At 55.1% G+C, this 26,188-nt stretch overlaps 4 protein-coding genes across 6 annotated transcripts in view; 1 reads left to right on the top strand and 3 right to left on the bottom strand.

Moving 5' to 3' along the window:
• The window catches only part of PPFIA3 (PTPRF interacting protein alpha 3), a 29,816-nt gene extending 16,353 nt beyond the window's left edge, over nucleotides 1–13,463 (bottom strand). The window contains exons 1-11 of one of the 2 annotated variants that reach the window (XM_003915872.3): nucleotides 13,147–13,463; nucleotides 5,921–6,175; nucleotides 5,569–5,670; nucleotides 5,021–5,185; nucleotides 4,580–4,654; nucleotides 3,971–4,045; nucleotides 3,440–3,661; nucleotides 1,126–1,272; nucleotides 902–1,036; nucleotides 393–476; nucleotides 111–242 (exon numbers count right to left, since the gene is read on the bottom strand). In XM_003915872.3, coding sequence (XP_003915921.2) covers nucleotides 111–242; nucleotides 393–476; nucleotides 902–1,036; nucleotides 1,126–1,272; nucleotides 3,440–3,661; nucleotides 3,971–4,045; nucleotides 4,580–4,654; nucleotides 5,021–5,185; nucleotides 5,569–5,670; nucleotides 5,921–6,160 — 1,377 coding nt within the window. In that variant the 5' untranslated portion in view covers nucleotides 6,161–6,175; nucleotides 13,147–13,463. The remainder of the gene's footprint in view (nucleotides 1–110; nucleotides 243–392; nucleotides 477–901; nucleotides 1,037–1,125; nucleotides 1,273–3,439; nucleotides 3,662–3,970; nucleotides 4,046–4,579; nucleotides 4,655–5,020; nucleotides 5,186–5,568; nucleotides 5,671–5,920; nucleotides 6,176–13,146) is intronic. The other variant, XM_009194936.3, reaches the window with a different exon arrangement.
• PPP1R13L (protein phosphatase 1 regulatory subunit 13 like) overlaps nucleotides 1–26,188 on the bottom strand; it is a 146,813-nt gene that overhangs the window by 41,772 nt on the left and 78,853 nt on the right. The window lies entirely within an intron of this gene.
• C20H19orf73 (chromosome 20 C19orf73 homolog) lies at nucleotides 13,734–14,460 on the top strand. Its single transcript, XM_009194935.2, has one exon. The coding sequence runs from the start codon at nucleotides 13,846–13,848 to the stop codon at nucleotides 14,311–14,313; it is 468 nt and encodes a 155-aa protein (XP_009193199.1). The 5' UTR covers nucleotides 13,734–13,845; the 3' UTR covers nucleotides 14,314–14,460.
• On the bottom strand, nucleotides 14,401–18,481 carry LIN7B (lin-7 homolog B, crumbs cell polarity complex component). Its single transcript, XM_003915874.3, has 6 exons — nucleotides 18,371–18,481; nucleotides 17,867–17,985; nucleotides 17,503–17,574; nucleotides 16,373–16,582; nucleotides 14,842–15,005; nucleotides 14,401–14,509 (listed from the first exon to the last, which is right to left on the bottom strand). The coding sequence occupies exons 1-6, from the start codon at nucleotides 18,405–18,407 to the stop codon at nucleotides 14,488–14,490; spliced, it is 624 nt and encodes a 207-aa protein (XP_003915923.1). The 5' UTR covers nucleotides 18,408–18,481; the 3' UTR covers nucleotides 14,401–14,487.

Here is a 26,188-nt window from a genome sequence, read left to right as displayed (position 1 = left end):
TTTAGGGAGGCCTCCGATAACAGATCTGAGAGAAAGGCCTGGGGCCTCAGGATTCCAGCAAGAGGTAGTCCCAGATTTCCGCGTCCCGCAGTCCTGGATGGGGGGCGCACCTTCTCCTCCAGCGCCCCCATGCGCTCCTTGAGGTGAAGCTGTAAGCGCTCGTTGGACTCGCTCAGCAGCTTGTCCACCGTCTCGGACAGCCGCTTATTGTGGTCATCGTTCATCTTCTCCCGCTGCCGGGCCTGTGCAAAGCAGAGCGGGGCGGGCGTGCTCAAGCCCACCCTGCCCAGACCACCGCCCTTGCTCTAAGCCCCGCCCCCGGGCCCCCAGCCTCATTAAGCTCCGCCCCTGCCTCGAAGCCACACCCTCTGCGCTGTCTTCCGCCCCCTCACCCGTTGCAGCTCTTGATTCTTCTCTTCCAGCTGGGCCTCCAGCTGCCGAAGCCGCTCCTCGAAATTCCCATGACGTTCCTCAGCCTAGAGGATGGAACTCATGGCGTGTGACTTACCCTTCCAGGATCAGTCAGGCTCCGAGCCCCACCTCCTCCAAGGTGGAGCTCCAGGCCCCGCCCCCACAGCGCCAGGCTCCTCCCCTGCAGCTATGAGTCAGGCCCCGCCCCTGCGCCTAGTCCACTTTTTCAGGACCTATTCCTTCCCTCTCAGGTTCCAGGCCACCCGTCCTTTCAGTCCAGGCTAGAGAACCCCGCTCCCATCAGTCCCGCGTGCAAACCTCCAGGCCCTCCTCATTCCAAGTCCTGTCCCTTTCCCAGCCCCTAGGCCCCACACTTTCCCCCAAATCCAGGGTTCTGACCTCGCTCCTACCCCTCCAGATTCGCGACCCTGCCTCTTCTAGGCCCCACTCCTTCCCCCACACAAGGTCGCGACCCAAGTCCTCCCCGCACCTTGTTGAGCGCCGCCACGCGCTGTGCTAGCTGCGCCTCTATCTCGGGCAAAGTCTCCGCCTTCTGCAGCGTCTGCTGCAGCTTCTGCTTGGCATCGTCCAACCACTCGGCCAGCTGACGGCTCTTCTCTTCACTCTGGGGGAGGGAGAGGCAGGCGGAGGGGACGGGCTGCGTCACCTGGGCCCCGGCGCCGCCCCATCGCCCCTCCCGGGCTGCGCCCCCACCTGCCGATACAGTGACTCCTTGCTAGCTAACTCGTTCTCCAGTTTGTCGTTGGCGTCGTGCAGAGACGTGGCCTCGCGCTGGGCGCTCAGGTAGCGCTTCTCCAGCGTCGTAATCCGCTCCTCCATATCTTCCCGCTGCGCCAGCGCCTGCGGAGGTGGCAAAGGGCCCTGTGGACTGCGAGCCCCTGGGGGAGCGGATGGGGCATCCCCTTGTTTCCTGGTAAACAAAGTGCCCTGACACAGGAGTCAGAATGGTGTTATCACACCTGCTAAGAGCTCCCAGGACTAGCCCATCTTAAGTCCCTGCCACCTGCGAGTTAAAATGGTGGTGCTACACCTCCCATGAGCTTCTAGGACGCTGCAGGCTCAGATCCTCTAGGTGCAGAGGATCTGAGGCCTGTGGGATGTGAAGTCTCCACTCCAGCCCTTTCCTCAAAACCCAGGGCTTGGGTTTTTCACTAATTTCTGGCATAGAGCAGACTTAGAATCAAAGAGCAAGTGTCCTGTGGTCTCATGGGAAATAAGGATCCCTTCTACCTAGAAGACAACACCTCCCAAGAACTACCACGGTACCAGAGGCTTAGAATCCCGAACCCCAAAAGAGGTGCTCCAAGGTCTCATGGGAGATGGAACCTCATCTGGTAGCCCACGTGGTGGGGCTACATTTCCCAATAGCCCCAGTGGCTATTCAGGCTTTAAAAAAATCCCAGATGAAGACTCTCTCTCTCTCTTTCCTCTTTTTTTTTGAGAGAGAGAGTCTTGCTCTGTCTCCCAGGCTGGAGTGCAGTGGGGGTGATCTCGGCTCACTGCAACCTCCACCTCCTGGGTTCAAGCAATTCTCCCGCCTCCGCCTCTCGGCCTCCGCCTCTCGAGTAGCTGGGATTACAGACACCCGCTACCACGCCTGGCTAATTTTTGTATTTTCAGTAGAGACAGGGATTTCACCATGTTGGCCAGGCTAGTCTTGAACTCCTGACCTCAGGTAATCTGCCTGCCTTGGCCTTCCAAAGTGCTGGGATTACAGGCGTGAGCAACTGTGCCCGGTCTCTTTTTCTTTTTCTATTTTTTTCTTTTTCTTTTTTTAGCAGAGTTTCACTCTAGCACCCTGGCTGGAGTACAGTGGTACGGATCTCAGCTTACTGCAACCTCCACCTCCCAAGCTCAAGTGACTCTTATGCCTCAGCCTTTCTAGTAGCTGGGACTAAAGGCACCCGCCACCACTCCCGGCTATTTATTTTTTAAAGTAGAGACGGGGTGTCACTATGTTGTCCAGGCTAATCCTAGTGCTCACTCTTCTTTCTCATCCACTGCCTTCAAGAATCCAGGTCCACATTTCCCAGCAGCGCCCTGGGGTCACCAGGATTAGGATAAAGCGGCCTAAGCCAGGAAGGGGTGAAATACCCACAAAAGATGCCATTTAGAGGCTCGGTGCAGTGGCTCACGCCCATAATCCCAGCACTTTGGGAAGCCAAGGCGAGCGGATCACTTGAGGTCAGGGGTTCGAGACCAGCCTGGCCAATATGGTGAAACCCCATTTCTACTAAAGATTAAAAAAAAAAAAAAAAAATTAGCCAGGTATGGCAGCGCACGTCTGTAGTCCCAGCTACTCGGGAGACTGAGGCAAGAGAATCACTTGAACCAGGAGGCAGAGGTTGCAGTGAGCCGAGATTGCACCACTGCACTCCAGCCTGGGTGACAGAGCGAGACTCCATCTCAAAAAAAAAAAAAAAAAAAGGCTGGGTGTGGTGGCTCACACCTGTAATCCCAACACTTTGGGAGGCCGAGGCGGGTGGATCACCTGAGGTCAGGAGTTCAAGACCAGCCTGGCCAACATAGTGAAACCCCGTCTCTACTAAAAATAAAAAATAAAAAATAAATTAGCCAGGCGTGGTGGCGGGCACCTGTAGTTCTAGCTACTTGGGAGCCTGAGGCAGGAGAATCACTTGAACCCAGGAAGCAGAGGTGGCAGTGAGCCGAGATCATGCCACTGCACTCCAGCCTGGACGACACAGCCAGACTCTGTCTCACAAAAGGAAAAAAAAAAAAAAATCCATTTAGAGGCACCAGAGAAGGACCCAAAGTTAGGTAACAAAGTAATTACGAGCAGTTATGAAGTGTGTACTCTGCGCCACAGGCTCACCCTCTGATGAGAATCATACATCTCCTTTCACAGGTAAGGAAACTGAATCTCAGAGAGGAGGAGTCACCCAGCCTGTGGACTGAATCGAGGTTCTGCCATTCATGAGCAATGCGCGAGGGAGAGCGCTAGGGAAAGGTGAGGGACTGAGGGCAGCCCACCTCCCTGGGGCCTCACCTCCTTGAGGTCGCGCTGCAGCTTGGAGTTGGCTTCCTCCGCCTTGCCCAGCTCGCGGTGCGCAGTGCCCAACTCCTCCTCCAGCTGGCTCATCTGACGGCACAGCACCGCCAGGCGCTCCCGCAGCTGGCACACCTCGGCGCGTTGCCGCTCCAGGGCCTCCTCCAGCTCTGCTGTGCGCCGGTTGGAATCCCCGCCAGGACCCAGGCCATTGGCAAGAGTCTGGAGTGAGGGAAGCAAGGGACAAGATCTCAGAGTGTCTCCGAAGACACAGAGGAAATCCAAGGAGAAAGTCAATCAGCTGAAAGGAGATCAAAGATCAATATGGACCATGCTGGTCAGAGTCCACAGGGGTCAGTGAAGGAGGTCACAGAAGTTAGCTAGGTGACCTGAATCAGAGGTCAAAGCTCTGTGACAGTCTTAGAGGTGCATCCATCTTAGGGCCCATGAGGATTATGCTAAACATGACAGACACCATAACAAAGTCAGAGAGTTGAATGGAGGTCACAGGGAGGGACTTCCATGTCTCACCTGCCCATCCCCATCCTTGCCCGGCTCTTCCAGCCCTGACCGCCGCCTAGACAGCTGCTCTCGAAGATTCAGAGTCTGGAAGTGTGAAAGGGGAATCAGAGCACAGGGGCTCCCTGAACCCCCAGCTCTACTTCTCACTGGCACTGGCCCTCTAAGCGGATAGGCGGCCCCATCTGAGATGCCTCCGGTCGTGCTGCGGCCATGCCTACCCCACGGTTTACCCTTAGGCCCCGTCCCTCCTTATATCCCTCCTTAGCTGCCACCACGGAGGGCGTCTACCCTTACTCTTCCCCTTAGCCTCCTGGGCAAAGTTTCCGCTTTAGCCCCGCCTTTCCCCATCCAATCACTTCCTCCTTAGTCCCAGCCTGAGCCCCAGTCCCTGGTTCTACCCTTAATCTCACTCTCACTGGGAGGTTCCCTCCGTAGCACTGCTGTGTGCCCACTTAGGAACCCCACTGGTTTCTCTCCATAGTCCATCCCCATTGGTTGTCCGCCGTAGTCCTGCCCCAATAGATTCTTTCTGGAACCCACCCAACCGGCTCCGCCCCATGTGCAGCCCCTTAGCCCCTCCGCTTGGATTCAACCTCCCCTTCTTGGCCACACCCACACCTCCTGATTGCTCAGTTCCAGCTCCTCCTCGAGCACTGCCACGCGCTCCAGCGCCATCCGCAGCCGCTCCCGGACCTGGGGATGGGGCAGGGCAATAGTCAGCTGGAGACCAGACCCAATTGAGGACAATTGCCCCTGGCCCAGAACACCCCTGGGACGGATCCGATAGGGCAGCCTTGGGGCTCCTGTCTCCATAACGGGTATGCAGCCGCAACCAGCTATCCAGTCTGCCCCATCCACTGGTAGCCCCCATCCTGGTTTATTTTTCTGCTATCAACCAATCAGGTTCCAGTCTATGTAGCCTGTCCCAATCAATCACAGTCAACATTCTTCCAACTCAGAACATCCCCAACCAATCACGGCCAGAATCTCTCCCACTCAGAACAGCCCCAGTCAACTATGGGTTTCCATTCTCCACCCCTGCTCTTCTAATTCTCATACCTTCTCATCCAGGGCCTTGTGGTGCTCGAAGAGAGACTTTAGAGCCTTGAGTACTTCTACCTCCGAGGAGACCCCACCCGGGGACTGGGCCTGGCGCTTCACCACGGTCATGCGCAGTGACCTCTCGTGCCTGGACACCAGGCACTCCAGGTGTTCCAGGAGCAGCTACAGGCACACGGCATGGGGTCAAGGAAAAGAGGCAAGGGAAAAGGGGCAGAGTTGAGAAAAAGGGTGACAGGTAGGGCGGACACATGGAGGAAAAGATGGAGCCAAATAAAGGAGCACGGAGAGAGGTCAGGAAAAGAGAGAAGGTCGGGGTCAAGGAAGGGGTGGTACAGAAGAGAGAAGAGAAAAATTATAGAGACAGGGAGGAAGGAGTGGGACCAGAGTGGCAGACCAGCCAGGAAGTGGGAGCAGGGAAGAGGAGAAGGCAGAAAGGCGAGATGGGGGAAAAAAATAGGTCAGGCTGCAACACTGCGAGGCCCCGCCCCCCACTTCAACACCACGAGGCCCCGCCCCACTTAGGCCCCGCCCTCAACACTCCTCACCCGCGTGTTGTTCCGTTCCGCCTTCAGCTCTGCAATCTCTTCCTCCCTCTCCAGCAGCTGCTCCCGACATAAGTTCAGCTCCTTTGTCAGAGCTGCAAACTCCTGTCCAGACATTGGCAGGATCCCGACATTCAGCTCAATCCTTTCCCTATCTCCTTCATTCCCTGGGACTGGAAGTTTGAAGGTCCCGCCCTCCCTGCTAAGTCCCGCTCTCCCTTGCCACTCAGGCCCCGCCCATTAATAGCAAGCCTCGCCCAGACTCCTCCCTTCCAGGCGCCAAGCCCGGCCCCTTCCGGACAGCCTTCTTCCCTGAGGCCCCGCCCCTCAGGCCCCGCCCCTGCCCCGCCCAGACCTGGGGCAGCGCGATGCTGAGCTGACGCTGCAGCGAGTCCTTCTCGTGGCCAAGCTCGCGCAACCGCAGCTGCGCTGTAGCCAGCCCGTCCTGTGCCTCGCGCAGCGTCTCCAGCAGGCGCTCCCGCTCCGTGAGCATCGTGACCATGAGGCGCTCCAGCTCCCCGCCCGCCTCGTCCGGGCCCAGCGCCGAGCCCCGCCGGCCATCCTCGCTGATGGTGGGCATCACCTCGCACATCATGGCGGCGGTGCGGGCCTGCGGGGCGGGGAGGGGCAAGGAATAGACCGGCCTTGTCAAGGCACAACAGAGAAACTGAGGCACGGCCACTCGGATACCATGTAGGAGAAACAGTTGGGGCAAACCAAGCACTGCACAGAAGAAACTGAGGCCCAGGCACTCTGATCATGACACAGGGAAACAGGCACCGTCACCCTGTCACCCCACCAGGGAAACCAAAGATTGGCCGGGAGGTGCTGCCAGAGGAAACTGAGGCCTATTCTTCTTTTTTCTTTTCCTTTTTTTTTGTTGTTGTTGTTGAACTGGAGTCACGGTGATGCGATCTCCAGCTCACTGCAGCCTCCCAGGTTCGGTTCGGCAATTCTCCCTCAACCTCCCGAGTAGCCCGAGTAACTTCAGGATTACAGAGCAGCATGCCGCCCGCTAATTTTGTATTTTAGTAGAGACAGGGTTTCACCATGTTGGCCAGGCTGGTCTTGAACTCCTGACCTCGTGATCTGCCCGCCTTGGCCTCCCAAAGTGCTGGGATAACAGGCGTAAGCCACCGTGCCTGACCTTTTTTTCTTTTCTTTTTTTTTTGGTAGAGACAAGGTCTCACTATGTTGCCCAGGACTCAAGGGATCCTCCTGCCTCGGCATCCCAAAGTATGCCATCATGCCTGTGCCATTGCTCTTAGGAAAACAGCCCTGGCTACCTGGGTGAGAGGATTTGGGAAAACTGAGGTCAGACTCCATCAGACATTGGCAGTAAACCTAAGCCTAGCCCACTTAAAGGTACCAAAGCTGGGTGACCCTGGCATCGTGTGAGTGAATGTGGAGAACATCAGTTTCTATCTAGTCTGGCTCTACTAAGTATCCCCCTCAACCTACTGCACGGGTAGGAAAACTGAGGCCCAGACCAGAACCATGCCTTAAGAATGCCAAAGGGCCAGGGACCCAGGATTAGGTCACTAGGATGTGGTTACCTGTATAATGTCACAGAGTTGGTCTCACCTACTAGCCAGCCCAACTCCGCCTACTTCAATTTCCTTCAGGCCCCTCCTCCCCCAGGCCCCTGGGTGCACAGCTCCTCCGCCAGGACCCAGGAGTTTCGGGATGCTTCCCCCAACTCCAGCCCCAGCCCTCTTGGGGCTATACCCAAGGGCAGGGGACAAGGAAGGGGCGGGGTTTCTGGGGCAGGAAGGCGGGACTTGGGTGCCTGGAACTAGGGACAGGGCGGAGATGAAGCCAGGCCCACTGAACCGCTCCCTCCACACACATCAGGTCCGACGGGTCCAGCTGGCCCGGCCGAAAGCAGGAGGGACTTTCACTCAGTTCCTTCTTTTCCTTCTCCCCCTGCGGGCAGCGCATAACCGGTTCTCACCGTGGATAATTCCCAGCCCCGCCCAGTATGCGGACTATGTCCAAAGCCTGGGACTGGGGCCTTGGACTCCTGTGAGGAGAGGAGGGCCTGAGGGCCGTGGGCCCTGGGAGAGGAGGCAGCTGGGTTCCTGTCTCCTTGGATGTTTGAAGTGGTGCATCTGAGAATCTAGGCAGGCGAATCCCACACTCAGAGGAAAGATTCAGGAAAACGATTCCAAGAGGGCAAGCCAGCCGTAGGCCAAAAACCAACATGTTCTTTCTTTTTTTTTTTTTTTTTTTTTTTTTTTTGAGACGGAGTCTCACTCTATTGCCCAGGCTGGAGTGCACTGGCGCGATCTCGGCTCACTGCAACCTCCGCCTCCCGGGTTCAAGCGATTCTCCTGCCTCAGCTTCCCGAGTAACTGGGACTACAGGCTCGTGCTGCCATGCTCGGCTAATTATTATTATTATTATTTTTAGTAGAGACGGGGTTTCACCGTGTTAGCCAGGATGGGCTAAATCTCCTGACCTCGTGATCCCGCCTGCCTCGGCCTCCCAAAGTGCTGGGATTAAAGGCATGAGCCACCTCGCGCAGCCCCAATATGGTATCTAAAACCAGCAACCCACTCAGACGATGCAACACAGATGTTTTAGGGAGGCTGTTCCAGAGCCTTAAATTCACCGAGAAGGAAATAAAAAACACAGCAAGGCTGGACATAGAACCTAGAAAGTTACTACACACAGTACAGGGTGGGGAATAGAAGTATGCTTCCACGCTTTCATTGGCTTGGAGTAAGAACTGCTCATAGGACTAAGCAGAGTAATCTGGAACTATGTTCTGAAACCTATAATCTAGAACCAGCCAAGAGCAACCCAATAACTTAGTGTCCAGGTCACCCCAGAACCCCACATACATAATGACACCCATGAATATACCTTATGCAATACATAGCAAACATAGTCAGCAGATAAAATCTAGAACTCAGAACCTGCTAGGGATGAAGGTATAACACAGAATACAGCAGGGGGCCGGGCGCAGTGGCTCACGCCTGTAATCCCAGCACTTTGGGAGGCCAAGGTGGGAGGATCACTTGAGCCCAGGGGTTCGAGACCAGCCTGGGAAACATGGTGAAACCCCATTTGTACAAAAAAAAAAAATACAAAAATTAACCAGTCTCATAACCCGGTCTTGAAATAAATAAATAAATGGATTTTTTAAATTTAATTACATTTTTAAAAAATAATATAGCAGCAGGAGTCACATCCTTGGTTTTGTCATGTGTCTAAGAGTTTGCTTGGAGCTTAGAAGTGTCTATGGGGTGGGGAGGGGGAGGGATCAAAAGGATGCATGTTGAGAATTGAGCATTTCCTGGAATAAAGACTGAGCTGGCAAAGGAGGGGGGTTGTTCTGGAAATAAGGACATTTCCAGGCTGAAGGCTCCAGAATAAGAGAGAGCCTAGAACAAGCTTAGAATGCCAAAGTGGCAGATGGAGGATAAAACCCACGATCCACCAGGGGACAAGTTCTAAACTAAGGCTGCACTGGGGAAAAAATGACAGAAAATGAATGGGCCTAGAACCTAGAACCGGGGGAAGGAAAACATTATGTAGAACATTTCATTGGGAATCTTTTACATTTAAGAATATGAGGCCGGGTGCAGTGGTTCACTCCTGTAATCCCAGCATTTTGGGAGGCTGAGCCGGGTGGATCATTTGAGGTCAGGATTTCGAGACCAGCCTGGCCAACATGGTGAAACCCCATCTCTACTAAAAACACAAATATTAGCCAGGTGTGCACCACCACGTGGTGGTACACGCCTGTAATCCCAGCTACTTGGGGGGCTGAGGCAGGAGAACTTGCTTGAACCTGGGAGGCGGAGGTTGCAGTGAGCCGAGATTGCGCCACTGCACTCCAGCCTGGACGACAAAGTGAGACTCAGTCTCAAAAGAAAAAAAAGTGAATTTAGGGCCAGGCACAGTGGCTCATGCTTGTAATTCCAGCACTTTGGAAGGCCAAGGTGGGAGGATCGCTTCACTCGAGATGAGCCTCAGTAACATGAGACCCAATGTCTAAACAACAATAACAGGCCAGGCACGGTGGTTCACACCTGTAATCCTAGCACTTTGGGAGGCAGGAGAGGGATCACTTGAGGTCAGGAGTTTGAGACCAGCCTGGCCAACATAGTGAAACCCTATCTCTACTAAAAATACAAAAATAACTAGCCAGGCGTGGTGGCATGTGCCTGCAGTCCCAGCTACTTGGGAGGCTGAGGCAGGAGAATTGCTTGAACCATGAGGCAGAGGTTGCAGTGAGCTGAGATCACACCACTGCACTCCAGCCTGGGTCACAGAGCAAGACACCATCTCAAAAATAAAATAAAAACTAAACAACAGGCCGGGCACAGTGGCTTACGCGTGTAATCCTAGCACTTTGGGAGGCTGAGGCCGGTGGATCACGAGATAAGGAGATCGAGACCATCCTGGCTAACACGGTGAAACTCTATCTCTACTAAAAATATGAAAAATTAGCCGGGCAAGGTGGCGGGCGCCTGTAGTCCCAGCTACTCGGGAGGCTGAGGCAGGAGAATGGCGTGAACCCGGGAGGCAGAGCTTGCAGTGAGCTGAGATGGAGCCACTGCACTCCAGCCTGAGCCACAGAGCGAGACTCCGTCTCAAAAAAAAAAAAAAAAAAGCTAAACAACAACAAAAAAGAATGTGCAATTAGATAGAACTTAGAACCTAAAACAGGGAAACAGGGGAGGGCATTCTAGAATCAATAGCACGAATTAGGAAGCCTAGAGCACATACTTGGAACACACACATTTTAGAAGTTAGATTGTCCCTGGGAAGAGAATGGAATCTAGAACAATGTGGCTGAAACTGGGAACACACTTGAAATGAACATTTAGCAAAGAAGGAAGGACTGATTGCTAAAACTTTGGAGCAGGTCTGAGGATACAGTGGGATCAGAATCTGGCTCAGGGGTCTTATCTAAACATTTGAAAAAACAAAGGCTGGGCACAGTGGCTCACGCCTATAATCCCAGCACTTCGGGAGGCCGAGGCGGGCGATCACCTGAGGTTGGGAGTTTGAGACCAGTCTGACCAACATGGAGAAACCCCGTCTCTACTAAAAATACAAAAAATTAGCCGGGCTTGGTGGCGGGCCCCTGTAATCCCAGCTACTCAGGAGGCTGAAGCAGGAGAATCACTTGAACCCGGGAGGTGGAGGTTGTGGTGAGTCAAGATTGTGCCATTGCACTCCAGCCTGGGCGACAAGAACAAAACTCCGTCTCAAAAAAAAAAAAAAGGAAAAGACATGCCTAGAATTTGGCATCTGGCCTAGAACTCAGACCATGCCTGGAATGAAAATGGAACACAGAACAGACATCAACCGGGAGTGTTCTTGTGTTTAGAAGGAATCTAGAACATGGAGCAAAGCAAGAGCACATGTGCAACAAGAAATGTGACCGGGCTGGGCGCGGTGGCCATGCCTGTAATCCCAGCACTTTGGGGAGCCGAGAGAGAAGGATCGCTTGAGCCTAGGAGTTTCAGACCAGTCTGGGCAACATGGTGAAACCCCCATCTCTACCCAAAAAAAAAAAAAAAAAAAAATGAGACGGAGTTTCACTCTTGTTGCTCAGGCTGGAGTGCAATGACTCGATCTCAGCTCAATGCAACCTTCACCCCCTGGGTTCAAGCGACTCTCTCCTGCCTCAGCCTCCTGAGTAGCTAGGATTACAGGCATGTGCCACCACACCTGGCTAATTTTGTATTTTTGGTAGAGACAGGGTTTCTCTATGTTGTCCAGGCTGGTCTCAAAATCCTGACCTCAGGTGATCCGCCCACTTCAGCCTCCCGAAGTGCTGGGATTACCAGCATGAGCCACCACACCTGGCCAAAAATATATTTTTTTAATTAGCCAGGCCTGGTGGTGCATGCCTGCGGTCCCAGCTACTCAGGAGGCTAAGGTGGGAGGATCACCTGAGCCCAGCAGGTGGAGGCTGCAGTGAGCTGTGATTGTGCCACTGCACTCCAGCCTGGGCAACAGAGACCTTGTCTCAAAAAAAAAAAAAAAAAAAGAAAAGAAAGAAAGAAATTTGTATGGCAGCAGGTAACTTCTATGAGCCCAGGCCACAGAATATATCTGGAGGAAGTGATGTGTGTTCGGCTTATTGGCCTGGGAGAGTGTACTTGGAGAATGGGAACTCATCTGAGCCTCAGGGGGCAATGGAGTGCTAGAAACATCTCAAGAAGCTGCGTCTTAGGGGAGAGAGTCCTGAAGCCCACCACTTGGGGTGACATGAGGATGAGACAGGGGTTTGTTAAGGCCACGGGAGATGTGAAGTTGATGGGGCAGAGTGATGAGGCTGTGAAGACTTGGTTCCTAAAAGTGAGAGCTGAAGAACCAGATAACTGCTGGGGAGAGCAGTGGACAGGGCTGGGAGCCTAGACTCCTGAATCCATGTGGAGGTAAATGATGGGGGATTGGAAGCTGAGAGCCTGAGGTCTTGTTTGGAGAGAGGGTTGAGGCAGACAGCCTCGGTAAAAGCTGGTGGGCAGTACAGAAGCTGGGGTCTGAACTCCTGGGACCCTAAGGGTATACAAGACTGGGACCAGGACATTTAGGTCCCCAAGCGGGGAGTGTGAACAGAAGTCAGAAGTCAGAGAACTGCATTAAGAATCACATTCCGGGTCCCCCAAAGGAAGCGAGTCATGGCGCCTGAGTCCCTCAGGGAGCAGATGCTGGGTGCCAGGAGGTTGAGTCTGTGTGTCTGCAGGGCACAGGGGCTGAGAAGCAGAGCAAACGCTGGGGAACAGGATTCCTAGGTTCTGACGGGGTGAGGGCTACCACCTGGGGCCAGCAGAGGTGTAGGCACGGACAGGTGGGAGCTGCATGCCCGGGTGCCATGGTCCCCACGGCGACCAGAACAGAAAAATTCAGAAGCCCTGGCTCCTCAGGGAGCAGCTGGAGTCCCAGGAACCTGGAGTGCCGAGGACCGGGCCACGAGCCTGGCCGGCGGAACCCTGAGGCCGGGGCGCCCGGGTCGGGGAGGGCCCGGGTATTCCCGGGTCAAAGGCGCGGCGGGGGAGATCCCCGCGCCGCCTGCACCCCCTCCCTGGTGGCGGCGGCGGGCGGTGGGGGGAGGCGAGGCTGCCGAGCGCGCTGACCATGGACAGCTCCAGAGCGGGCCTGTGTCCAGGGCGGCCGCCGAGCCTGCCTGGACCGAGGGAAGCGGCCGGCTGTGCAAGCCCAAGGCTGGCGACGGGAGACTGGGTGCGCGAAGCGGGGACTATGCGGACGCGCCTGGGGAGTCTGGGACCGCCGCGGCGGGTGTCTGGAGCTCCCAGGACAGGGTCAGGAAGGGGGATCTAGGCTCGAGAGGGGTCCCGGGGCCGGACCGGGAAATCCAAGCTCCTGGGCCCTGGAGGAGGCGCGAGGCGGCGGTGCGCCCGGGATTCTAGGGTTCGGTCGCGGACTCTGGGCGCCGGGAGGGGCACGCCTGAGTCCCCGGGGTTGGGCTGTGAAATCTGGGCTTGGGGGTCCCCTGGGATGAGGAAGGGAATCCGGAATCTCGGGGAGGCGGGGGAGGCTCGCCAAGGGGTCCCCGGGGTGGGCGCTGCCAGGAGGGCCGGGCCAGGATCTTACCTGCCTGGTCCGCGGCGGCTGCGGGCGGAGCTGGGCTGCAGGAGGGACGTGGGGTGGAGTGGAGGGGCCGGGCGGGGCCCCTGGCAGCGGCCGGGGCCCGGCTCTGTCGCTTCGGAGCCCTGGAGCCCTGTCTCCGACGCTCGCGCGGGCTCCGCGTCTCTGGCTCCGGCTCGGGCGCTGGGGACCCCCCTCCCCCTCACGGTCTCACTGCCTTCTACCCCCAAAATAGCCCCCTGCCCCTGTCACTGATCAGCCTCCCCCTGCGAGGCCGCAGCCGCCAGATCCAGGGGTGCCCACCAGCGCCCCCCAAATCCCACCTTCCCCCCAAAAAAATTCCTCCTCCCTCCCCCTCCCCCCCACGGCTCCCGGGCGGTCGTGGCCCCTTTAACAGGAGACTGACAGACGGCGACGAGCGGCCAATGGGAGGCAGCGTCGGCGCCGGCCGGCGACTAGACCCCGCCTCCACACCGGCCGGGAGGGGTCGCGCGGGCGGAGAGCGAGAGGCGGGGCATAAGGCGCGTCGACCAATAGGCGCGCGGCGTGCGGCGGCTGGGGCGGGGGGCGGAGCCCGGCAGGGGGATGATGTCACCTGGAGCGAGTAGCGCGCGGCGTGGAACGCGAGTCGCGACCTCGGCTCCCGGCTGTGGCGCGCCTTAGCCCTCGCGCCGCACGGGACACGAGGGCTGGGCGGGCAGCGGGATGGGGTTAAAGGTTGGATTTCAAGGCGGGGGCAGCTTCCGGAAAGACGCGCTCTGGTTGGAAGGTGGAGTGAGCGCCCGGTGGGCGAGGGCACCTCATTCTGCACCCCTGCGCCCGCCTCGGGAACTGCACGCGGCACCCCCACCCGCGACTCCCACGCAGACGGTAGTGCGGCCTGCAGGGTTCCCCCGGCGGACGAGGCTAATGGTTCGCTCCGCCCCGCCCACACAGAGGCCGCCCACTGGCTCCGGCTGCGTTTCAGGACTCTGGAGGAAGGGACTTGGCCTTCGCCCTCAGACGCTCTTAAGGGTAGGCGGCGTTGTCCTCAGTTCTGCCCCTGCACTCAGACCCAGACTGGGTCCCGGCCTCCGCCCTCGGACTAGTCCCTTGGAAGCCGGCCTATCTCCGCCTTCAGACCTAGGGAGAGGTCTCAACCTCTGTCCTCAGACTCTGAAAAGGGCTTCTTAAGGGCTTGGCCTGACCTCAGCTCCTCGCATTCCCTCCACATCTCAAGACACCAACCCAGGGATGCAGGACAGACACACAGACACTCAGTGAGGGTAAAAGACCTTTAAATAAAGTGCTAGGGACAATAAATACTGTACAGGGAGAGAATGCGTGTGAGCGTCCAGATCTGTGGTTTCAGCCTCGAGACTCCAAGGACCTGCAGGGAGGGTGGAGAAGGGACCCAGGATCAGGGGGGCTCCGGGTCATGAGAGAGGCAGGACTGGGGTTGCAGAGTCAAGGGCCAGGGAAAGTGGGCTGAGGGATCCCACCCACAGTAGGTTCCATATCTTGGGATGGAAGGAAGCTAAGGGGTCCCCAGGGGATTTGGCCAGAATAGCCTGGGGTGAGAGGCTGGGCCAGGGGTCAAGGGTCAGCATCCCAGAGAAGGGGCCAGGGCCGGAAGGTCCAGGAAGAATTGGCCTGGTTTGGGAGCCTGGGGTTAAAGGGAGCCAGTGGAGGCCCCAGAGATGTGGTGACCCAGGGACTCACGAGTAGCTTTGGTGCTGCTGGCGCCGGCGGGCAGAGCGCATCTTCTCGAACCGGGCCTCCATCTCCTCCAGCACTCGCGGCGTGTAACGGACGACCAGCTTCACCGAGCCCTGGGCCGCCTTCAGCAGCTCCACCGCCTTCTCATGCTGCTCACCCTCAACGCTCTGCAGGGCCCAACACAGACAGCTGGGCCTGAGGCCCACTGCCCTCACCCAGCCCCCACTGGGAGATGGGACCCACTGCTGGTGAGCCTGGTGCCAGCCCTGAGATGCCAACACCTCATGTCCTCCTCGTGGGAGAGTCATTAACTCCTGGTTCAGTGTCCTCCTCCAAAACCTCCCAGGTTTCCCATGTCAGGGACAGCCCCATGTTCCCTCAGTCCCTGGTCAAACATCTAGACCCATCTTTGTGGCTTCCCTGCCCACAGCCCACTAATGCCTGCCTGCTTTGACTCTCTCTTCTTTGTCCCCACAGCCCTGGGCCAGCTCAGGCCTTGTCCCCTTTCCTTGGACTCTTAACCCAGCCTTCTGGCTTCTAGTCTCTCCCCTCAGTTCATCTCCATAGGGTCCCAGAGGGGTCCTTCTGTACCTGCAAGCTGAGCTTATCCCTGGCTCACCCCTCCCATAGCTCCCCAGCACCCATGGGACAAAGTCCCAGCTTCTCAGGCTGGCACTCAGGTCCTGTATGGCTGACCCCAGCCACCTCTCCAGTTATGCCTTCCTCAACTCTAACCACAGTGATTTTTTTTTTTTTTGAGAGGGAGTCTTACTCTGTCACCCTTGCTGGAATGCAGTGGCACTATCTCGGCTCACTGCAACCTCTGCCTCCCAGGTTCAAGTGATTCCCCTGCCTCAGCCTCCCAAGTAGCAGGGATTACAGATGACTGCCACCACGCCCGGCTGATTTTTTGTACTTTTAGTAGAGACGGGGTTTCACGATGTTGGCCAGGCTGGTCTTGAACTGCTGACCTCAAGTGATCCACCTGCCTCGGCCTCCCAAATTGCTGGGATTACAGGTGTGAGGCACCACACCCGGCCTAACCACAGTGATTTTAATTACCTGCATGCCCCAGACCTCCATCAGAACTAAGCCCTTTCTTTTCAGCTCAGAGGTATGCCAAGTCATTATCCTTATCTACAGTACCCTCAGCAGGAACACCCTTTACCTTGTTTGCCTGGAGAACTCCTACTCATCCTTCAACACCCAACCCAAATGTTCCTTACTCTGCAAAACTTTCCTGTATCTATGTTGGCCTGGTGCCACATCTGGGCTGTCACAGTACTTTGCAGTTCCTCATTATTATGTCTCTGGCTTAGGACTATTTCAGCCGAGGCCTACTGCCCTCCCCAGAGAGGGAAGGTTGAGTGTAGGAGCTGAGACCAACATCTCTCAGGGTCTGTAACACTGGCCAGCACAGGGCTAGCCATAGAGGCAGAGCTCAGTCAGTGTGTGTTGAGTGAATGTCAAAAGCAGGGGCTATGCTACCTTAGACAGACTGTGTCCCGCAGTCCTGCCTCAGCCCTCCACTCACCACACCGTTCACCGACAACAGTTGGTCCCCACGCTTCAGGCCTCCATGGCGGTCAGCCACACCCCCCGGGATGACCCGGGAGATGTAGATGGGCGAGTTCTGCTCTTTGCCACCCATGATGTTGAAGCCCAGGCCCTCATCCGTCTTGGGTAGCTCCACTACCCTGGGATGTGCGTGGCCCTCGCTGGCTGTGAAGGCAGCCACTGTGGCCTGGGAGAGAGAAAGCGACTGAAGATGAGGGCCCCTGCCAGGTGGGCAAGAAGGCTGGGGTGGGGGATCTGAACCGAGGACAGCGATTTAGCCTGGGTTACTATCCCCAAACATGGGACACGTGCCATGGCACAATGCAAGATCCCCCTGTAATGACTGTGCGTCCCTTTCTGTTCACTTGCAAGAGAAAGTGTCCATTTGGTGTGTGTCTTGAATACCCCATACTTGCCAATCTTTTTTTTTTTTTTTTTTTAGATGAAGTCTCGCTCTTTTTCCCCGGGCGGGGGTGCGGGGGATTGTTTTTGGCTCCCTGCAACCCGGGCCCCCTGGGTTCAAGCGATTCTCCCGGTTCAGCCTCCCCGGTAGCCGGGGGTATAGGCCCCCCCCGCCACCAGCGGCCGCTTTTTTTTTTTTTTTTTTTGTATTTCTATAGAGATGGGGTTTCACCGTGTTGGCCAGGCTGGTCTCGAACTCCTGACCTCAAGTGAGCCACCTGACTCGGCCTCCCAAAGTGTTGGGATTATAGGCGTGAGTCACCGTGCCTGGCCGCAATCTTACTTTTAAACAGAGGAAAGCCAGGCTTGGAGGGAGATTCGAGCCTCTGGGCAGCAGCAAGAGGTAGCATCTCACTATTGTGCAGTGAGAGATCAGAGCGCCATGACTTCCCTGGTTTGCACTGTACAGATGTTGAAGGTTATCTTCTAGCCAGTCATGCCACACTGGTTTCCATTTGCAGTTGCTAAAGACGCCTTCGTATGACATTTAAGTTAAAAATGTGCGATTATTTAATAATGGTAAGAGTGGCACATAGATTTAGCAAAAATCATGAGGGAGGAAACAGAAATGACTGGCATGAAGGAGATACTGAGCTCGACCAGGCAGTTAAATAGACACCAGGAGCAATGAAGTGCGGGGCCCACCTTGGCTGTGGCATGGGCTCGGATTTCGGCGCTGCCAGTGATGTCCAGCGTGTCATAAAGCTGCTCATACACCTGGGTGAGGAGGCAGCGGCATCAGGGAGCTGCCAGTTCCTCCAGCCCTAGACGCAGGAGTCCGGGCCCCTAGACCCTCTCCCGCTGCCACGCAAGGATCCGCCCCGCCCCCGCAACCGGAGCCGGAGGAAACTACAACTCCCGAAGAACCACTGAGCTGAAGCGTGGGCACCCCAAGGCTGGCCGCCTCGGGAGCTGCCGGGAGGCGTAGTCCCCGGGCTCGGGACTAGCAGGAGGAGGAGGAAGAGGACGGCGGCCACCAGCTCGCGCCCTTGCGCCGCGCGCCGCTCACCTCTCGAATAGCGGAGCAGAAGCGGCTCTGCAGGACTCGCTGGAGGGCCTGCAGCTTCTGCGGGGGCAGCTCCCCGCTGCGCTGGAGCCGCTCGAGGAGCTCAACCGCCCGGGACACGTCTGCGGGGCGGGGGCGGGGCGCAGAGACCCCAAGACGCAGAGAAGCAAGGAGAGCGGCGGAGTGAGGCCGAGCGCACAGTCCGGGGAGGACCGCCGAAGCCCAGTCGGACACCCCGCAGAGTCCAGGGTGGCGCAGGAGAGACCGCCACCAGCCGGGCGCCCTGCAGCCCCAGGACCCCTCCACAGGCCGGGGTGTAAGGCGGGCGCCCCCCGCCCCGGCCTGGGCTCAGGGAGCCTCCCACACCCCGCGACCGCCCGGCCCCGGCGCCCACCCCGCCGGGTCCGCTGGCCCACCCGCACTGGCCTGGCCTGGGAAGGGCGGGGACCGGGGGCTGGGTATGCAGGCCGCGGCCCGGGTGGGCAGGGCCCCCTGGCGCGCGCTTACCCCGCTCCAGCCCCAGCGGCTCCACCAGCGCAGCCATGTCGGCGCCACAGCTGCCAGCGGCCCGCCTGCCCCGGCGCGGGCGAGGAGGGCGGGGCTGCGCGAGGCCACGCCCCGGGCCACGGGCGCCCCCTGCGGAGGCGCAGCCTGGGGAGCGCCCAGCTCCCCCGCGCCGAACTGTCCCGACCCCCCTGCCGCGCGCCACCCGCAGCCCTGCCCTCCGTCCCGGCCAGTCGGTCCTGTTGGCGACTCCTCCCGTTGTAGGTTCAGTCTGTGTTTCTCTTTCAGGATCAGTGTCTGCCTGCCCTCCACACCTGTCTATCCCCTGTCCATTCTTTTCCCACATTCATTCAACAAACTCCTGTGAAACATCTGGGCCCAAGGCATGGACACTGGTGAGCAGGGCAGCCAAGCCCACGGCCCGAACGGAGCTTCCAGTCTATGGGAGAGGTAGACCACCAGCCACGGCTGTAATGAGAGCTGAGAGTGGGGAGGTAAGGATCTAGAAGACGAAGGAGATCCTAGAGCAGGGACATTGACATACAGTCCTGGGAGGTAAGATGAACAAGAGGTGGAGCTTGGGTCACCCCCACCACGCAGAAAGAGTCCACAGGGCTGGAAGCAGAGTTAGGATTGGTTGATGATGAGGTGAAAAGGCCGGCAAGATACAGTTTATGCCTGGGCTCCTGCGTTGGCATATGCGCCTTGAGGATTTGGGGCTTCATGCAAACTCCTAAGAGTAAAATATGACACTCAAATTTGTATTATTATTATTATTATTATTGAGACGGAGCCTCGCTCTGTCGCCTAGGTTGGGTCTCAGATTTGTATTTTAAGATCACTGGGGCCCGGCGCGGTGGCTCACGCCTGTAATCCTAGCACTTTGGGAGGCTGAGGGGGGCGGATAGCCTGAGCTCAGAAGTTCGAGACCAGCTTGGGCAACATGGTGAAACCCCGTCTCTACGAAAATACAAAAAAAATAGCCGGCATGGTGGTGTGCGCCGGTACTCCCAGCCACACGAGAATCTGAGGCAGGAGAATTGCTTGAGCCCAGGAGGCGGAAGTTGCAGTGAGCCGAGATGGCAACTGCACTCCAGCCTGACAGAACGAGACTCCATCGCTTAAAAAAAAAAAAAAAAAAGAGCTCTGGGCAGAGCGGGCGCTGTGTCTCAGGCCTGTAATCCCAGCACATAATTCCAACACTTTGGGAGGTTGAGGTGGGAGGATCACTTGGGCCCAGGAGTTTAAGACCAGCGTGGACAACATGGTGAAACCCCATCTCTACAAAAAAATACAAAAATTAGCTGGGCCTGGAGGCGTGTGCCTGTAGTCCTAGCTGCTCTGGAGACTGAGGTGAGAGGATCGCTTGGGCCCAGGAGGTCGAGGCAGGAGTGAGCTATGATCACACCACTGCACTATACCTGGGTGAGTGAGTCCCTGTCGCAAAAAAAAAAAAAAAAAAAAAAAAAAAAAATCACTGGGCTGAGTGCAGTGGCTCACACCTGTAATCCTAGCACTTTGGGAGGCTGCATGCAGCGAGAGGACTGTTTGAGCCCAGGAATTCAAGACCAGCATGGGCAATATAGTGAGACTGCATATCTACTGGAAAAAAAAAAAAAATCACTGTAGCCACTATGGAGACTGGTTTGGACAAGAACAAGACGAGAAGCAGCGGGGCAGCTTAGGAGGGTACCACAGCCATCCCAGTGGCAGCTGGCACCAGGGCCAAGGCATAGAAGATGGGTGGGCAGATGTGGAAAATGTCTGGACAAGCCTTGGTGCTTGGCTATATATAGAGAGTTAGGAGGTGCAGGAGAAGGTGGTATTGAGGTGCTTGTTTTCCCGTTTAAGATGGTCTAACCCGGGCAGTGGCTCAAGCCTGTAATCCAGCACTTTGGGAGGCGAGGCAGGCGGATCAGATCAGGAATCAGAGACCATCTAGCTAACACAGTGAAACCCGTCTCTACTAAAAAATACAAAAACTTAGCAGGCCGAGGTGGCAGGCTGTAGTCCAACTCGGGAGGCTAGAGGCAGGAGAATGGCGTGAACCCGAGATGAGGCTTGCAGTGAGCTGAGATCCAGCCTCCAGCCTGGGTGACAGGCGAGACTCAAGTCTCTCAAAAAAAAAAAAAAAAAAAAAAAGATGGTCTACACTGAAGGAGAGATACTGGATATTTTGTCTGTTTTCAGAGGCAGAGTCTTCCCTCTGTTGCCCAGACTCAAGTGTAGTGGCACAAGCTCAGCTCATTGCAACCTCTGCCTCCCGGGTTCAAGTGATTCTCCTGCCTCAGCCTCCTGAGTAGCTGGGACTACAGACGCGCACCTCCACGCCTGCCAAATTTTTGTATTTTTCGTAGAGAGGGGGTTTCGCCATGTTGGCCAGGCTGGTCTCGAACTCCTGACCTCAAGTGATCCACCCACCTCAGCCTCCCAAAGTGCTGGGATTACAGGCGTGAGCCACCTTGCCTGACCGATACTGGATATTTTGAATTTGAGGAGCCTATGCAGAATCCATGGGGAGAAACTATCGATCTAGGTCTAGGGCTCAAAAGAGCAACCTGGTCTGCAGGCATGTTTGAGTATTGGGGCATAGGTGGTAAATAAAACCACAGGAGTGGATAAGAATGTCAGGGGCAAGCGAATATTAAGAGGGCCTAGGACTGGTCCCCAAACCTCTCTAACACTTAAAAGTCAGGAGGACAGCAGAGAATGGCCTGAAATGTAGGCAGAAACCGAGGTGGGAGAAACCATGAGAAGAGAGGTTTTTAAATTTTATCTTTTTGTTTTAGATGGAGGGGTCTTTGTTGCTCAGGCTGGTCTTGAACTCCTGGGCTCAAACAATCCTCCTGCCTCAGCCTCCCAAAGTGTTGAGTTTACAGGCGTGAACCACTGTGCCTGCCTGAGTGTGTTCTTCAAAAGAAGTGTAGCTGGGCATGGTGGCTCACGCCTGTAATCCCAGCACTGTGGGGGACCAAGGTGGTTGGGTCACCTGAGGTCAGGAGTTCAAGACCAGCCTGACCAACATGGAGAAACCCCGTCTTTGCTAAAAATACAAAGTTAGCCAGGCGTGGTGGTGCGTGCCTGTAATCCCAACTACTGGGGAGGCTGAGGCAGGACAACTGCTTGAACCCAGGAGGCGGAGGTTGCGGTGAGCCGAGATCGTGCAATTGCACTCCAGCTGGGGCAACAAGAGTGAAACTCCCCCTCAAAAAAAAAAAAAAAAGTAAGGCTAGGCGTGGTGCTCACGCCTGTAAGCATTTTGGGAGGCTGAAGCGGGTGGATCACTTGAGTCAGGAGTTTGAGGCCAGCCTGGTCAACATGATGAAATCCCGTCTCTACTGAAAACTGAAAAAATTAGCTGGGCATGGTGGCGGGTGCCTGTAATCCCAGCTACTTGGGAGGCTGAGGCAGGAGAATTGCTTGAACCCAAGAGTGGAGGTTGCAGTGAGCCGAGATTGCGCCATTACACTCCAGCCTGGGAAATAAGAGTGAAACTCCGTCTCAGAAAATTAAATAAATAAATAAATAATAATAAAAGGAAGTGGTCAGTGGTATCATGCTCTAGAGAGGCTGAGATGTGGACAAGACTTTCTTTCGAGAAGTCTGGCTGCTGCTCTTCTGTTTCCGCTGGGTGGCGATATGGAGTCCAGAAAAAGGCTTGTTCCAAGTGGGAGGACTAAAGTAGGTTGGTCTGGCTCCTTTACTGTAGTTCTCTCTTTTTTTTTTTTTTTTTTTTGAGACGGAGTCTCGCTCTGTCGCCCAGGCTGGAGTGCAGTGGCCGGATCTCAGCTCACTGCAAGCTCCGCCTCCCGGGTTCACGCCATTCTCCTGCCTCAGCCTCCCGTGTAGCTGGGACTACAGGCGCCGGCCACCGCGCCCGGCTAGTTTTTTTTGTATTTTTTAGTAGAGACGGGGTTTCACCGCGTTAGCCAGGATGGTCTCGATCTCCTGACCTCGTGATCCGCCCGTCTCGGCCTCCCAAAGTGCTGGGATTACAGGCTTGAGCCACCGCGCCCGGCCTACTGTAGTTCTCTCTTTAGCAAAAAGAAATGTCTTTATGGGATTAAAAACAAAATCAAATAACACAGACAGGCTAATAGTGAAAAGCACCAGCCTCTGTACCTCTGCTAACTCTACTCACTGCGAGAGGGAACTTACAGATGTTTAGTCTGAGAGCTGCTTCTGTGTCTAAGTAACATGCTATTTATCTCTCTCTATATATATATATCCGTCATCTATCTATCTATTTGAGGTGGAGTCTCTCTCTGTCACCCAGGCTGGAGTGCAGTGGCTGCGATCTCCACTCACTGCAACCTCTGCCTCCTGGGTTCAAGTGATTCTTCTGTCTTAGCCTCCCAAGCAGCTGGGACTACAGGCGTGCACCACCACACCCAGCTACTTTTTTATATTTTTAGTAGAAACGGGGTTTCACCATATTGGCCAGACTGGTCTTGAACTCCTGACCTCGCGATCCACCCTCCTCGGCCTCCCAAAGTGCTGGGATTACAGGCGTGAGCCACCGTGCATGGCTATTTTTTAATTTTTTTTGAGATGAAGTCTCGCTCTGTTGCCTCGGCTGGAGTACAGTGGCACGATCTCAGCTCACTGCAACTTCTGCCTCCCGGGTTCAAGCGATTCTCCTACCCCAGCCTCCTGAGTGGCTGGGATTACAGGTGCCCCCCACCACACCTGGCTAATTTGTGTATTTTTAGTAGTGATCTGCCCACTTCAGCCTCCCAAAGTGCTGAGATTACAGGCATCAGTCACTGCACCTGGCCCTTGATTTATCAATTTAGATGTAATAGATTACAGATTGATTTTCTGCTCTTACCATCTTCTCCCTAAACTTTTGGGAAACTTCAGTCCTCTTACCTGACTCTGAACCAAATTGCTGTCTAGAAACTGCCATCCTAGAACTTCCCTCCACCGATCTCCTGAATTAGATCCAGTTTCTTCTTGTAAATCCTTCATTTTAGTGAAGTATGACTTCAGTTATTCCTAAAGAGGTAGTCAGATGTCTTTCAAGAAAGTTTGAGGCCGGGCGCGGTGGCTCTTGCCTGTAATCCCAGCACTTTGGGAGGCTGAGGCGGGAGGATCACCTGAGGTCAGGAGTTCAAGATCAGCCTGGCCAACATGGTGAAACCCGTCTCTACTAAAAACACAAAAATTAGCCAGGCGTGGTGGTGCAACCCCAGTTACTCAGGAAGCTGAGGCAGGAGAATCACTTTAACCCAGGAGGCGGAGGTTGCAGTGAGCCAAGATCGCCCATTACACTGCAGCCTGAGGGACAAGAGTGAAACTCCTTCTCAAAAAAAAAAAAAAAAAGTTTGTGGCCAGGCACAGTGGCTCACACCTGTAATCCCAACACTTTGGGAGGCCAAGGCGGGCGGATCACAAGGTCAGGAGATCGAGACCATCCTGGCTAACATGGTGAAAACCCGTCTCTACTAAAAATACAAAAAACAATTAGCCAGACATGGTGGCGGGTGCCCATAGTCCCAGCTACTCGTGTGCTGAGCCAGGAGAATGGCGTGAACCTGGGAGGCGGAGCTTGCAGTGAGCTGAGATCACGCCACTGCACTCCAGCCTGGGTGACAAAGCAAGACTCCGTCCGCCCACCCCCCAAAAAATAAATAAAAAGTTTGTTCAAGTCAATTTTTCCTAGTATTTCTAGCATTTATAAGGAGGACTCCACATTATCTAGTGTCTCACCAACTACTAAATTTTTTTTTTTTTTTTTTTGAGACAGAATCTTGCTCTGTCCCCTAGGCTGGAGTGCAGTGACACAATCTCGGCTCATTGCAACCTCTGCCTCCCAGGTTCAAGCAACTCTCCTGCCTCAGCTTCCTGAGAAGCTGAGACTACAGGCACCCGCTACCATGCCCAGCTAACTTTCATATTTTTAGTAGAGATGGGGGTTCACCATATTGGCCAGGCTGGTGTCGAACTCCCAACCTCAGGTGATCCACCTGCCTTGGCCTCCCAAAGTGCTGGGATTACAGGCGTGAGCCACTGTGCCCGGTTGTCTACTAAACTTGCGTGTTTGTGTGTGTGTGGTGTTTGTGTGTGTTTTGGTGTTTGTGTGTGTGGTGTGTGTGTGGTGTTTGTGTTTTTGTGTGTGGTGTTTGTATGTGTGGTTTGTGTGTGGTGTGTTTTTGTGTATGTGGTTGTATGGTGTGTGGTGTTTGTGTATGTGTTTTATGTGTGTTGTGTGTGTGGCATGTGTGTGGTGTTTGTGTGTGGTGTTTATGTGTGTGTGTGGTACTTTTTGTTGTTCTTGTTGTTACAGGGTCTCACTTTGTTGCCCAGGCTGAAGTGCAGTTGTGGAATCAGGGCTCACTGCAGCCTTGACCTCCCTGGGCTCAGGTAATCCTTCCACCTCTGCCCCTCCCTGGTATCTGGGACCATGAGCTACACACACCACCATCTGGCTGAGCCACTGTATTTTTTTTTTTTTTTTTTTGAGGCCGAGGGTCTTCTCTGTCGCCCGGGCTGGAGTGCAGTGGCGGATCTGGGCTCACTGCAAGCTCCGCCCTCCCGGGTTACCGCCATTCTCCTGCCTCAGCCTCCCGAGCAGCTGGGACTACAGAAGCCGCCACCTAAGCCCGGCTAGTTTTTTGTATTTTTTAGTAGAGGCGGGGTTTCACCGTGTTAGCCAGGATGGTCTCGATCTCCTGACCTTGTGATCCACCCGTCTCGGCCTCCCAAAGTGCTGGGATTACAGGCTTGAGCCACCGCGCCCGGCCTAATTTTTGTATTTTTTTAGAGAAAAGGGTTTTGCCATGTTGCCTAGGCTTGTCTCTATCTCCTGGGCTCAGGTGGTCCTCCTACCTTGGCCTCCCAAAATGTTGCGTTTACAGATCCACCATGCCTGGCCACCACCTACTTAATTCTTAATTTCAGTTGTTTTCTAGTTCTAGAATTGCCATTTAACTTTTTGTTAGATTCCAGATTTTTTTTTTTTTTTTTTTTTTGAGGCAGGGTTTTCCCGTCACCCGGGCTGTAGTGCAGTGGTGTGATCATAGTTCACTGTAATTTCAAACTCCTTGGCTTAAGGAATCCTCCTACCTCTGCCTCTGAAGTAGCTAGATTCCAGATATCTCAACATTCTCCATCTTTTCCTTCCTTTGTGAATATATCTCATAGTTATAACTCCAACATCTGAATCACCCCTGCCTGGGTCTCTTTCTATTGTCTATTTTGTTTCCCTCTTGGTTTTCAGCAAATTAAGTCCTTTCTAGCAAGGCTGGTAACTATTGAGTAGATGCTGAGTAATGGGTACTAAAAATGGTACATGTGGAGACTCGGAACGTTATCTTCTTTCAGACTTTTCTTCTGGCTAGAAGATTGCCTAAATCCTGAAAAAGTCTGGTTTTAGGCTTTCTTAGCCTGATTATTATTTATTCTTTCTGAGATGCAATCTCACTCTGTTGCCCAGGCTGGAGTGCAATGGCACCATCTCGGCTCACTGCAACCTCCACCTCCCAGGTTCAAACGATTCTCCTGCCTCAGCCTCCCAAGTAGCTGGGATTACAGGCGCTCACTACCATGCCCGACTAATTTTTCGTATTTTTGGTAGAGATGGGGTTTTGCCAAGTTGGCCAGGGTGGTCTTGAACTCCTGACCTCAAGTAATCCACCCACCTCCGCTTCCTGAAGCGCTGGGATTACAGGCGTGAGCTACCGCGCTCAGCCTCTTAGTCTGATTTCTTCTGTTACGGCCTTACTCTGACATTGAGGCACCCTGGCCATCTCAAGCAGGGTCAATCCACCATGGTGGGCCTTGAACCACCACCTGTCTGCCCCAAAACAGCATGGCTGC

The sequence above is a fragment of the Papio anubis genome, chromosome 20 (assembly GCF_008728515.1).
Source record: "Papio anubis isolate 15944 chromosome 20, Panubis1.0, whole genome shotgun sequence".
Taxonomy (NCBI): domain Eukaryota; kingdom Metazoa; phylum Chordata; class Mammalia; order Primates; family Cercopithecidae; genus Papio; species Papio anubis.
This window is presented reverse-complemented; position numbering and strand designations above follow the sequence as displayed.